Source organism: Cheilinus undulatus, linkage group 16 (assembly GCF_018320785.1).
Source record: "Cheilinus undulatus linkage group 16, ASM1832078v1, whole genome shotgun sequence".
Classification (NCBI taxonomy): domain Eukaryota; kingdom Metazoa; phylum Chordata; class Actinopteri; order Labriformes; family Labridae; genus Cheilinus; species Cheilinus undulatus.
The window spans coordinates 17536106-17551261 of NC_054880.1; the positions used below are offsets into that span (position 1 = coordinate 17536106).

The 15156-nt window shown below is 40.0% G+C and overlaps 1 protein-coding gene across 2 annotated transcripts in view; it reads right to left on the reverse strand.

Annotated features, from left to right (window-relative positions):
• The window catches only part of LOC121523719 (dolichyl-diphosphooligosaccharide--protein glycosyltransferase subunit STT3B), a 157985-nt gene that overhangs the window by 93107 nt on the left and 49722 nt on the right, over window positions 1-15156 (reverse strand). For both annotated transcript variants that reach the window (XM_041808718.1, XM_041808719.1), the window contains exon 2: window positions 5634-5742. In XM_041808718.1, coding sequence (XP_041664652.1) covers window positions 5634-5742 — 109 coding nt within the window. The remainder of the gene's footprint in view (window positions 1-5633; window positions 5743-15156) is intronic.

The window sequence follows — 15156 nt, forward strand, 5'->3', positions numbered from 1 at the left end:
GAAGTGCAAAAACACCTTCTCCACATAGTAAAGCTCACAGTGTGGCTCTTTGCTCTTCATTTAATAAAGGAATGTGGCACAGTTCTGATTAAACTGTCACTACTCTATAGCTACATCTGCTAAACGCTACACCAGCAGCCATAGCTATCAGCTTCCAATACAACTAAACTACACCCGTAGCTACCACCTGGATTAGTCAGATCCATTTTCAGACCTAGCACTATCATTTCAAGTTGGAGCTTTGCAAGATGGATTTGCCTGATGATAGACGTGGACTCTTGCCAATTCATCTCATTAGAAGCTACTATCAAGGTTTAAAGAAGCATCACAACAGCCAACAACTGCCGACTATAACTTAGGAATCTAACAGCCAATGCTGAATGGACAATAACACTAGCTATCATCTGTTTTATTTTCAAGACCTGTGCTCCAACAGATCCATTAGTGATGAAGGATGGAGATTTATGATCACAGATGTTTATGTTTTTTCTGCAGTTTCAGAAAAATATTAAGTTATCTGGCTAATTCTATTCATATTGAACAGTTTTGCAATTTGGGATTAAATCTTTTTTATTATTATCATTGTTTTTAATTGTCAAATAATTTACAGCTTCTTTGTGAATAGCAGACTTGAGTAGATCCTGAAATGATCCCTTCTTTGTAACAAAAAGGGAATGTGTTGAGTATTCGGAATCAGTTTGAATCAAAAATTGATTCTGAATCAAATTGTGTCCCCTAGAATCAGAATCGATTTGTGACATTCCTAAAGATTTACACTCCTATTACACATACATTACAGCTTTATGTAGCAGACGGTTAAATTTTAACCCTTTATGGGGCAAAGAACCATATGGTCACGTCAATCTACTTCCTAAGCCCTGGAATATTATTGGTAACATCCAGACAATTTTGTACTTATGTCACTTTTACTTTTTTTCCATTATAAAGGTGAAAATCAAGGTCAACAAAGAGACCACATATGGTTTCTTGCCTGTTTATGAATTTCAAAGTATTTCAATGAGTGCCCTACCAAAGCTTAAGTACTGAATTTCATTAAACCTGCTATAAAATCAGTCATCTAAATGCAGGTTCTTTGACAAAATGAGGCCTATATTTAAAGTTCTGTCATCCCTAAACAGTGGTGCTGCTGCTGGAAAAAAACACAATCTAAAGGCTGAACAAACATGACATAGAGTTTTTCATGGCAGTAGTTAAAGTGATACTGTGGCAATATTTTAAATACCCCAGGATACCATATTACTGCCCAACTTTTCCTGTCACGTCTTCATAAATCTTCACAGTGGTGTTTATGACATGAAACATGAACCAAAGTTAACCTAGCACCAGCCTCACCTCTCAGCTGACCCCAATGATAGAAACACCCTCAAAGACTTTCCTTATCTACCCAGCACTGAGAACATGAAGTGTGTAGTTCTGATGTGTCATTAGATGGTACAATTACAGCTTAGTGAGTTGGTCCATAAAGCTCAGTCAAAAGAAAAAACACCCAGCCAGGTGGGGTTATTAAAGGGGACAGAGATATTTTCTTCTCAGGATGCAGGGCAGAGGGGATGAGCTTGTGAGAAGGGATGCACAGAGGAAGAGAGGCAGGGGAAATGAGAGATAAATTGAGTGGAATGGGCACGTTGGATTTTTCTCTGAAGAGGGTCAATGTTTCACAACAGCAGCTGCCGATGGTGAACAGGGAGAGCTGGTCTACAAGAGGAATCTGTCAAGTTAACAGCTCACTGTTGATACTGGATTGTGGTTTCAATCCAAGCTGCTCGATGGAGGCTTACGGTGATGTTTTGTATCCCTGCACTGGTTCGCTTAACCCTAGATAACCCTTCGCAACCACACCTTTATCCGCCTAACAACACAGTCAGCAGTGAGAATATCTGACTACAGACACTAGATCTACCTCCCATATGCCCTGCACAGAAAACATAAACACAGACTCCATTTAAATAAATATGAATAATTCTAATATGTTCATGAATATCAACAACAAGAATAGATATCTGACCCTTTCCCCATTAAATAATCATTTGATGCCTGACTTTTTCAATAATAGGCTGACTGCAACTTGTCTGGGTATTGCTTTAGATAATTAATATCAAAGGGACTGACAGTACAGATTCTTCAAATGCTCTAAAAATTCCTGCCTTGTACTGATAAAAAATGCACCCTCTATTCATCCTTTTTGTTGCCTTTTAACTAAGTCAGGGTCACAGAAAAAGCACACAAAGTGAAGTAGCCCAGACAGCCCTTTTCCCCCAGGATGCACCTCCTCAGGGATCCCAAAGTGTTCTTGGGTCAGGTGGGACAGGAAGTCTCTCCAGCATGTTCTGGGCTCTTTTCCCAGTTGGACAAGCCTCGACAAATCCTGTGAGCAGGGGTAAAAGGAGGCTTCCTGACCAGATTTCCAGATGGTCTCAAATGTTTTCATTAACACAGAAGAGCAGTTTAAGGGTAGGGTTTTTTAATACATCTGAGTTCCTCACCCAATCCCAAAGGGTGAGACCAGAGACCCGACACAGAAAAGCTCATTAAAGCAGCCTGAATGTGTGTTCTTATTCCCTCAGTAACTACCCAAAGCTCATGACCACAGGTGAAAGATCAACCTCTAAATCCACAGATTTGCCCTCAGGCTTAGCTCCCTCCGTAGTAAAGAACAACAGGCACATGACTGGCAGTGCAGCACCAATTTGAACACGTTCCCAACTTACTTGTTTTCTTTAACCTGGGTCAAACAGAGGCAGGCAATCTAGCAGAGTAGCATGGCCTCAGACTTAGGAGTTGCTGACTCTCATCCCCTCTGCTTTATAGTCGAATGCAAAGCAAGCCAGTTCACACAGGAGGTCACAGTCTGAACAAGCCAATACCATTATCATCAGCAAGAAGTGCGAGATATAATTTTAAGATGACCAAACTGGAAACCATGAATGCCTCAGCTAAATGCTACTAAGCTATTAACCGCTTTTCACTACTTAAGCCACACTTTGCCACCTTTTTGCCTCAGTAATGCAGTTTACACTTTTCACCAATTTTTGCCACTTTTTAACTGTTCATGCAAAGATTTCTTGCAAAGAAAATCTTTGTGTGGGGCTATTTTATATAGATTTGAACAGTGAAAACATTCAAATTTGATGTTAATTTCTGACATCTACATATCTCCTTTTGTTTGTGTGGGTCCTGGGGGTCCTCAGCTCCTCTACAATACAAGTAGGAGGGTCTCACAGGAAAAAGATTAAGAACCACTGATTTAGGTTACACAGAAAAACCTTGGCACAGTCCATTTATCCCCGTAATTAAAATGATGTATCTCATGCAAACTTTATCTGTTTTTGTAGAAATGGCTCCAGCATTACAAATTTTGGAGAGGCTGCCTTACAAACTGGCATTTTCATGATACCAGAATTTGAAATGTAGATGTGGTACTGCTGACTATCAAATGACACTAATACCACAGCCTTTGGCACCCGATATTGGGTAATTTCATGTTTAATTAGCATAAATTGCAGACTAACTCCTTCACACTGCTGAAAATTTCACAAACGAGTTGGCAAATTTTTGCTACCAACTCATTACCAAAGTCCAGTAAGTCAGTGGTTGTTTTTTGGCAGGATGTTTATTGTAGCAGTCCTGTTATAAAGTGAAGTGTCTTTGAGTTGCGCCTGAGCAGATGGGATCGCTCCTTAACAACAGTACTGCTAGTTTATCAGTCAATCTTTATTTGTGTCGCACCAATTCATAACAATCTTATCTGAAGACAATTTAAAAAGAGGACAGGTCTAGACCATAATTTGTGTTAAAAGGATTAAACCACCATGACCTCAGCACTAAGCAACATTTAGCATGATTACCCTAGCAAGAAAATCCTCCTTTTAGGCACAGATTCAAGGCAAACTCCTAAACACTTTCTAAATTACACAAGTCTTTTTATAAAGCAGCTTTTGTGTAGAATAAAATTGAAGATCTGATGTTCCTTTTAAAGTTTCATGAATGAAAATGAAAGAGACTACAATGAGAACAAAACTTGATACAAAACTAAGTATCAAAAATGTTGAAAATCTAATTACAGACAGATCTGTATTCTTTTGCTTTTTCCCCCAAGAAAGAAAACCACAAAACTCAATAAACAAATCTCCTCCACTCACTCTATGAGAATAAAAAAGCTACTTTTACAGTACCTTTGCATAAAGTTGGGGACAAACTGCACTGCTAAGCACTGCTGTGCTGCTGTAAATAACACAGTTGGGCTGTCCACACAGGCAGGCCTCCAGCTGCTACTGTTAGATCTATCTTACAGTGAGTTTGCCTTTTAACTGGCCACAAAGATTTTAATGTTTGACCTTATTTAAAAATACATTTTATAAAGTTCAGACAGATTTATTCCACAGAAGGGTGCATATTCTATGTCAATGACATATTTTACAGGAATAGACGTTGAAACTGTAATAAAAGATTTACAATTGTCAGTCCTAACATTATGAGCATCTATGTAATCTGATGAACACTTTTATAAGTCTCTACATCTTCAGCTTGTTGACACAGTCATAAGGTGATAATTCTACTGTATATTTTGAAGCCAAAGTGGTTGGTAGTGGAGTGCAATATAATGAAAGATATTCCTAATATTTTGCCCATTCTATTTACATTAATGAGAAAAGTAAAATATTCTTTAGTATCCTGCACTACAATACATCACCACTACCCACAATGAGTTCAAAACTCAGTAAAAGTGGAATTAATATCTTTATATATACTATGACTATATATAGACTGTATTAGACAATGTCAATAATCCTATTATTATGGCTGATTTTGTATTACTCCTATGTCAGTATCAGGGTTTGACTGATTATCGGCCTGGCGGATTACTGAAGCCAATATTTGGCATTTTGCTGATTATCTGTATCTGCATTTTATCTTGCCCATAACTGATAAAATTGATCAAACGTGCCATAATTTGGCTCCAGTGCAGGTGGGTCTTGCCCTCTGGCTCTGTTTTCACTTTCTAAGGTATTACTTGAAATCTCACCTTCAACACTACCTGATTAGCATGATTGGATGGATTCAGAGTGATTTTAAAGGAGTTAGAGAGTCACAGGCTCATCCTCACTGCTTATTTTCATCACAGAAGGAATCAATCAAAGGAAATTCGAGGAATATGAGGGCGTGGGGCTGGGCGCAACATAAAGAAAACCACTGGGTAGTTATAGTAGTTTAGGTTTTCCATGTTGGAGTAATTTGTAAAAACACTTGTGATGTTACATTACAAACGGTGTTTGATGTTTTGATATATTTGATATTTGATAATGTCTTGATATTGAGAAATAGATATCTAAAATTCAGAAGTGTTTAGGTTATATAACATTTATTACTGCATATCATTCACACACAAAAGTACCGAACATGGGTACTGCTGTGTACTGGTACCGGGAATCGGTACCATAGTGGTTCATATGCGAAAGGTACCCATCCCTAATCACATCTAATTTCAGTCATTTATTTCCATATGCTTAACAAGAATGTCCTTTGACAGTTTATGTGTTTCCTGCTATGACCTCTAAGAGTTCATGAAAACCAAAACATGGAGTGTGAAAGCATTAATGTGAGCAGAAACGTACTGTTCCACCAACAATCCTGCCCAGTGGGTACCACGCTCTTTCATCAAACCAGTTGAGGAACTCGTAGAAGCCATTCGTGGTGAGATGGTGTGTAGATCTATAGTTGAACCTGCAGCAACAGAAGAAAAGGAGAAGGATGACTGAATAAAACAAGAAACACAGAGAGAGGAGGAACATCCATTTTCATTCCTAGAACATATTTTTCCAAAATGTTAAAGGCGTTGACAGACCAATAAACACTTAAACCAAGGAAAGAATGAGTTATTTTATTTCCAGATTTTCTGAAGGCGGGCTGAATAGGCGAGCTGCAGAGACTTTGCCTTGATAGGATAGAGAAGATAAAGCCTCCATTCACAGCGTGAGCCTTTGTGCTGATGCCAACAACTCTCAGGTCAGCCCTCGGTTAAGAAAAAAAAACGGAGGGATGAAGGGCTCTCACACATACTGTGGCATTTTCAGGACAAAGCTTGCTTATTGTACAGATAATTCTTACTGCAAGCACTGGCATGTGCTGAGGTGACAGAGGCATAAAACAGGTCTGATGTCAGAACAGAGAAATAACACCAAAAAAAAAAGAAAACTAACAAAAAAAAAAACCTGGAGAATAAATGTAAGGAATATCAGTGAAAACAGGCCTTGGTTGACTGTGTAGATGTGGTAAGCCGAGGGGGCTGGATCACTGTCAAGCAGCAGAACGAAAGAGCTGACACTGTGGAGAAGACTGCTGCCAAAGAGAAAGAAGCAAATGTTCAGTACATTTTCAGCTTTTCACCTTCTTTGCTGCACGGCTCATTAATGTCGTCTGCTTTATGGTACGTTCAGAGGCCCATATACCTCGTTGAAGACCCTTCATGTACAAAGAATCTATAGGAAGGCAGAGCAGTTAGCTTAAGGAGAACTGCCTGTTCTGGCCTTTTAACAGCCAGTACATAAATGTTTAATAGTATGTTCAGCAGAAATAACAGGAGATGACATCACTTTTGTACACTTCATGTACACAGCTAAGATTAAATTCATACCAAGTTTTCCCATGTCGACAGCTGACGAATAAAACAAGGTTACAGCCCTGAAGAATGGACAGCATTAGAGATCCAGAGAAGTGAAGCCAAAAATATTCAGACCTAACCTTTAAAAGAATGAATTCATCATGTAGTTAGCAGTCTACATGATTAAAAGTCCAACCCCTTGGTAGTCAGAATCAGAATTACTAGTCAATTGAGCCAATTATTGGCTCAATCAGTTCAGGCCCACAGTTAGGGCTGCTAACTAGCCTATATTAGCTGGGACGTCCTGTATTTTGAGCTAAATTAGTTTGTCTCAATGCCTTTTGCCCTATGTACTCATGTTACTACTCTGTTATCACTAAACTGATCCTAGATCAGATCATCAGACTAAGCCAGTAAACTATCATGCACTGATCATGCCCATGAAGAGACGCATGTCAATCAATCACAGTCCCCTCCACGCCTGCCCACAGAATTACTGGGCCCCTGAAAAACCCAGACAATGACCCCTTCCCAGTTGTGATATGCTAGTTTTGTCAATGAATGCGTGTTGGATCAGTAGCATTAATGGTAGCATTCTGGCTAACAGTGGCCTCCTTTTGGAGCTGAAAACTGTGTCAAACTATTACGAAGTTCAAATGTTTAAGAAATGTTAACGATTGTTACCTTTTTAACCTGTTTCAACACTTTCTTGCCCCATTTTTGCCACTTCTTGTTGCCACTTTTTACCCCTTTATAACCCTTTTCACCCATTTTTGACACTTCTAATCAATTTTTACAGCGTACCTCCATTGTTGCCATTACTTTTGCCCATTTTTACTCATTTTTTGCCTTTTTTGCCTCTTTCTAGCCATTTTTACCAATTTATGCAACCTTTTATCCATTAATGCCACTTTTACTCAATTTTTTACAGCTTTTGCCGCCACCTTTCACCATTTTTGAAACTTGATGACCATTTTTGCTACTTTAAAACCATTTTTGCTGCTTTCCACCCGTTTTATCACTTCCTTGTGCCCTTTCCAACCCATTATTGTTGCTTTTGCCCATTTTTGCTACTTTTTACAAGGTCTAACCCATTTTTACCGCTGTTCACCCATTTTTGCCCTTTTCATTCATTACTGCCATATCCTTTTGCCCCTTGTAACCCATTTTGCCCCTTTTTTTATCAATTTCCACTGTGCACAACTACAAAAACAGCTTGAATTTGTCAAAAACAGTAAGAAATATCCATGGAAAAGCTAACACTGGTTCCTGCCTCTATTTTGGATTTAATATTCCCTATTACTAAATCAATAATTAATACTGATCTAGAAAATAGAGATACAGTTATATACATACATGCTTGGTTGGGTTTTACTCATACATAACCAAAGCAATGAGTAACTGCAAGTAAGTAAGAGGAGAGATTAAGACATGTTCATGTTTGCATACAGTTCATGGTTACAATAAGGAGCATAAAATGCTACAACACAAGGAAAATGCCATGACATACTTAGTTTTTATTTAGTTTAACAGCCTTAACTTTTATGTGGACTTCATTCACCAACCCTAACAACCATTTTTGCATGTGTAGCTGTTCTGCTGCAGTAACAGCAGGCTGGGGAGCTTTAAAAATGCTGATGCAGTAAATTAATGCACATCTTGATATCAGACAAATGCCTTCCCAGGTTGACAATAGTGTACCACTATTAACTGCAGCACTGTATGCAGACAAAAGCTGCCTTTAACATACAAACATCACAATTCAGAAAGTAAGCCATGACAGTTTAAGGGCCCTATCTGTTACCTGACACAAGGGCAGCAGCAATTGCTATTTTCCCACAGAGAGATGCTCCCAACTATGAGCCCAGTGATGTGTTGGTCTAATATCAAGTGTAGATGGGGACATTGTTGACAAATTGCTATCTTGAGGCAGTGGGAAGCTACAGCACAATTTACAGAGAAAAACCTGGACTTAAGTCAATAGCTCTGTATTTTTTGTTGTTTGAGCATTACTCACACTATGTTTATTACACACAAAGGGATACATCACAGTGCAGAGTTGTCAAGCCAGAAGAGGGAGTGATCAAGCTTTTGTTTCCCTCGTATTCTGACATCATTAAAATTAATTTGACATGGTGCAATTGATGTCAGAAGAAGACAGCATGCTAGCAGCTACCACCTCCCTTCACTGCTGCATCTCTGAGTGTTTATTTGAATTCCTTTTAGAGCCCTGCACAGACCAAAGATGCCACACTTATTCAGCTTTGCTCCAGTATTGGCCCCGAGATGTATGATGATGCACCAAAAGAAGCGTATGAGTAATGATGGGATTATGTTTAACCTCAGCACTAAGTCTGCTATTTTAATACTTTAATTAATTTTTTGTCACATCATAATTTGGATCTGCATTAAAAATGTGACAGTCACACAAACATGCCAGTGACAGATTTTTTTATTCATTCATTCCTTTTCCTTTCTTGCTAATGTAAGACTAAAATACATTAAAAGGTGCCAAATAACAAGTGAAACAAGAAAATATTTGGAAAACCTCACCATAAAATAAAATATACTGGGTCAAAAATCTATAGCAAGATGTGTCCACCTCCAAGTCACTGAGAATCACCTCAAGAGCATCTAATGAAACCTGTTCCTCAAAGCTCTTGTCAGGAATTTTCAGCTGGTTTTAAAACAGGCTAAAATCTACATTGTAAAATCAGTGGTGTTTGGCAACTTTTACCATGTGCATCTACAGTTGTTGACCCCTCTCTGTGATTTAATGTGGTTTTCCCCTTTGTAGTGGAGTTGCTGTTGTTCCTAAACGCTTCCACTTTCTAATAATATCACTTGGAATATCCAAGAAGGATGAAATTTCACAAACCATCCTACAGCAAGGAAGCATCCATCACAATATTTTGCTTAAAGTCACTGAGCTCTTCAGACCCACCCATTTCGCATCACTAATTACAAATGGAGACTGCATGGCTAGGTGCCTGATTTCTTATACCTGTGGCAATGAGTCAGATTGAAAAACCTGAATTAAATAATTAACAGGTGTGGCCGAATACTTTATCCAAAAAGTGTGTCTTTGCTTACATTTTCTGAGACCATGATTAATTTTGAGTGTTGCACTTGATTGGTAAAAGCAAGCTGGAAAATATTTTTTTCTCACAAATTCTACTTTTGCATGTTCAGAGCAAAATCTGAAGAGAGATAAAGGGTGTTATTTTGTCCACAAGAGCCACCAAAATTAACACGAACTAAAAGTTCCTCACAGGAGCTTTAAGGTCGCACCACACGAGGCCCTCGTACCATGCTGAAGCTTGCCATCTCACCTACCCAGTCCCCTGCTGGTCTGCACTCACACTGCTCCAAGCCCAAATGGGCCAGGGTACAGAAACATCAGTGTTATAATGTGACACATGCAGATTACAATATGAGAGCAGTCTTAGAGAGTAAACACAACTGAGAAACGCAGATAACATGGCAGTAGTTTCACTCACTTTGTGGCTTATTTTGGGTCATTTGCCTTAGATATGACTCTCTAATACTCTGTCAGTGTGTGAAGTTGTTATCAAGCAGAATGGTTGTATTGATTATGTACATGTGGGCATGCATGAGCAACTGTACCATGTCATGGTCCCCTTTCCCACCCATGCCAGGGCCAAGGAGGGACTAGCGTGGTACAAAACGCACAAGTAAAGGGAGAGCAAACTTGAATGCCTTTCCCCAGTTCTTCCTTAATTTATAAATGCAAAAACTCTAAATCAATGTGAAGTGAGTCCTACTTGATTGAGGCAACTATAAGCAAATAAATTCCAATAACACTGTGGCAATTAGAGTCTCATTGTTATTTTAATTATGGATTGAAAAGACGTGTCAGCACAAACTCACAAGTAAAAGACATATGGCCACAGAAAAGCAAGCCTGTCAACCAGCCCAAACCAAATCTACATTATTTCTTCACTTTCAGCCATCAAGTCCAGAGCAGGAGATTTATTAGGCTCTTATTCAGTTTAAGATTGTGTGTGAACGAAGGGAGAGGCAGCAGCAGAGTTGTCACAAAGCTGCTGGAGTGTGTGCCACTTCGACTCGTGATCAGGACAGTGCGTTTAAAATTGCTGGCATAAGGTGCAGCTCATTAATCATCACAAGGTGTCTGCTTTTCTGCCGCCTGCTGATCGTACCTGAAGTCAGAGCTCTCCGCCTTTATGCACAGCCTCCCATCTTGGCTCATGTTTCCAGAGAGAACAAGGTAGCCAGACACTAGTCATTTCAATACCGAGGGCTGGTCCTCTGCATTCATTTTGAGCACCAAGTTTCATTTTTTAAGAGTTAATGGTTCCTGTGACAGAAATAGTTCAAACTTTCTTTTCCCTACCTTTTTAATGAAGATTTTTGTGTAGTATATACTACAACTACTTAAGACAGAAAGGCCCATTTTTATGTTCCTTACAACGATATAAAGCAGGCATGTTGCGATTAAACCAACTGACTTAAAGGAATATCCACAATATTTTAGGGATGGTCTTTTGACTGATCCAGGAACGGAAACCAATTTAAAAAAAAAACCCTTATTACAGCTGTGACTTGGTACATTTATGAGCTAACTGGGGGTAAGAGATGGAAATTTATACATAATATTCATTACATGTTGGATGAAAATGAAAAAATAGCAAAGTCTAGCAGGCATGGGGCCTTTTAGAGTGATCTTGAAAAGCCACCCAGTAGCTGACATGAATTCTTATTGTGGCCCTCGGGCAATTATATCATATTACTCAACAACCGGAGGCCTGGGGGCCTGAATCTGGGAACAGTACAAACTAGGACAAACAAAGCAGCCAGCTGGAAAGCTAGAGTCGCACAAGGATGAATACTCCGTTATCCCATTAGAATCTTATTGTTTTCACTTGTAGAAATTCACCACAAATTTGATAAAATGGAAGTTGCATCCTTACTTCTTTCCTGTTTAATAGCACACTACTAACACTAAAATGCTCTTTCAAAGTCAGATGGTGGTCTTCAGAACACCACCCCTCTCCATTATGTGAGTGTCCAAACACACAAAGGAGTTTTAAAAATGAGAAAGTGTAAAAAGCGACAATGGCAGCCAGGTGTGGGGGAGCTTTACCACAGCACGGCCCTGAGTGGCGATGGAACTGTCCGGCTACTTTTGCCTCATTGTTCTGGAGCTGTCAAACCAGCAGGGCAGAAACAAAGCCAATTCAAAGCGGGATTCTAAAAAGACAACTGTGCACGCTGCCAAGCCATATCCACAGAACCCATTTTCCAATGATCTCACGGACAGCCGAGCCGAGTGCTTTATCCCTGCCCTTGTCACTTTGATGGGGCGGATAATGTAGCACTGCCAGGCGCATTAGCAATTTAATGCATAGCTGCCAATATGGTCTCAGGCCAACGAGCACATGACGACTAGTGATTCCACCTCCCAACGCCACCACCAAGCTTTGCACTGAAAAATGCAGGCCTGAAACCATCAGAAAGTGACAGGGAGGGAAAACAGGCCTCTATATCAACTCCTGAAATGATATCACAAAGAAATAAAGATAATTAGCAGTGACATATGATGCACTTTGGATCACTGGGGCCCCCTGCAGGCATCATAATTCATTTTAATCAAGGTCCGTCTCACTGATTACTGGTTTCCTGTAGAGACACGGCCATCATCAGCAGCATGACTAAGTGAGTTTTGTTGCTGTTTGTAAGCCAGTGAAGTCTCATGCAGAATTGACTTCATAATCAGATGCATCACTACCTTTTTCCCTGCTGGTTCACGATATGGTGAATGCCTAAATAGACTTTCAGTTCCAGCGGTGTAATCACCCCCTTGACTAATTATCTGCTTCTGTCAAAGTCTGAATGAGTAACCTGTAAAATGGAACCCTGCAAGGGGACCCAGACAGAAAGTGGCATGTACAGCTTGAGCTTCGCATAATGAGAAACCAATCAGACAGACAGGTTTTTTTTTTTAATCAACCAGGCTTTGTAACTGGTTGTTTTTTTCCCCTAAAGCAGCAGTCTTGTAAGTCACGGCAAAAGACAATCAAGGCTAAACAGATTCAAAGTAGGAATTTTTATGATTGATTCATTATGCTGGATGAGAATGTTAGTTAAAAGATTTCAGGGGATGACAAAGTGAACATTTAGTACTAATTTTGAGCTCATTTGAAAGTATGAAAGAGACAGGGCCAGCAAGCAAAAGAAACCGAACTACCACTTAGCCATTTTAGCAAATTATGTAAATGTCAAAGTCCCACTCTCTGTGCTGTTAAGACAGAAAGATAGAACTACAGGCTTTAAGATTTAGATAACACTTCTAGACATGCCCTCAGAGTAACAACATTTAAAGATTTGCTGGCAAAGGCTCATAGTCATAACCAACTATTATGATGAAAATACAATAATCTGTGCAGTGCAGAACTTTTAGGCATGTTTGGGCTAAAAACTGAGGCTGAAGTAAGGTGTAGATGTGGCAATAGCATGGAAGGAGGGCTGACACAACCTGGTCATGCTCTTGATGTCCTTGCATATTACCAGGGTCATGGGAAAATACTCTGTTGGAAAAAATAAGTCCACACCTAGGGTAGGGTTGCCACGAGCCCCTGGTCGTGCTGTGGATGTCAGCTGTCTCCTGAAGTATTATCAGGGTAGAAAAGGCCTGGAGAAAAGAGATGCTGTCGAGCTTGACTTTGGCTGCTGAGCAACACACACCTGTGTCAACATGAGTCAAGTAGGGATGAGTATCAAAATCTGGTTCCAACAAAGTACTGGTACCGACACATCTGATACCGTGCCAAATTACAAGACGGATTTCAGTACTTTATTATTTGACCTTGCCACAGACCAGATCCCACGCCACTCCAAAAGACAGGCAAGAAATACATTATATGAAGATGTCAAACCTGTTTCCTTAACCTAAATGTTCAATTGGCATCCTTTTTCTAAATAATTTACAATACTGAGACAGCTTTATTCACCTGCTGACTTCAAACACACTTTCTTTCTCTTTAAAGAATTGATTCAGGTGCAGTTTATGCCCTAGCACCTTTTAAAAAGTATCAAGTTAGCACCAGTATTATAAAAAACCCAAAGATACCCAACCCCAGTGTCCTGCTTGACTCAGGCTGCCCTAACCCCCTTTCAAGCCCTGGGTTGTGGCATATTGGGCCCCTGATGAATCTTTAGCAACCTACATGCCAAACATGCACGCACAGTACTGTATAAGTTTCATTATACATTTGTGGAGATTTTCTTGGGCTTAAGGAAGCACTGGTCATGTGGCGTTAGTGTATAAGACAGCCTATGTTTTGGGGATCTCACTGAAGGAAACATTAAATCTGCGGCGCTCTCTCGAGTTAAAAACATTCTTTTTTCAGAACAACCTAGGCGTTAAGAATATGTGTGCTGCACAGTGACGGCGTCATGGGGGGCCATTTGCAGGCCATGCCCACCCTTATGGGCCACTGTGCCTCCCCCATCCAACTCCATCCACTCTGCATGACTCCAGAGGCTGTATTTCAGCACGATTGATGCAACGGGAGAGATGGATTTCAGCTTAAACAAGCACAACCCACAGATGACCAATGCCCTTTTTGCACATTATTGGCCTTACAGTACGATTTGTGACTGAGTATGAAGTCACTAAGAGCTCTTCAGCACACAGAAACAATCACAACAAACTGAGGGAGTCAGGACAGTACATCGGGTACACAACCGAAACAATGAGCTGGAGTTTCCATTGTGACTTTTGGTAATTAAATTAAAGAATTACATAAAACTGAGAGCCCAGGACTACCCCTTCCCTACCATGGTATAAAAACAGGCCCTGATATAGTTTGATTTTACCAGTATCATATCCAAGATGAAATTCTTGCATCGTGATGGCTCTACGTCCATGATGGTAGAAAGGGTCACACTAACAGCCCTGCTGGAGGGCTGCCAGAGCTTTGATAGTGCTGAGTGTCCAGCATGCCTGCCATCACCTGACGAGACGAAGCATCCCGGCATCTCATCTAGCAGCTGTGTCGCTTCAATGGAAGGCGTGAGTGTGTGTATGTGTGTGTTTCAGCCAGTTCAATGACCCAGAAAGGAAAATTGCATTCAGTGGATGTGTGATGGCAACACTGTTCACATGCAACAAGATATGACTTGGTAAATATGAAATTAAGCACTGGCTGTGATAACCACTAGCCTGTCAGAACATGCAGAGGGTTCACTGAGGCTTTGTGTCAGACGATGTAGAGCTGTTTATAGAAACTGGAGCAGCTTAATCACATGAACAGAGCCATAAGGAGATAAATACCAAAATATGCAGCTGATTATTCTGCCTGGTCAACCATTTCTGAAAATCCAAAACTAGCACAAAAAATAATCATTATGCTTATTTCCATGTGAGAACATTTGCTGACACTGCAGTGAGCATTCTTGTAATTGAATCTTGAGTGCAGAGCTCATCTTTTGAGATAAAGAGGTCCAGTAAGAGCAATTTAATCCTTTTTGCTATGCTTTTGGAAATTAGG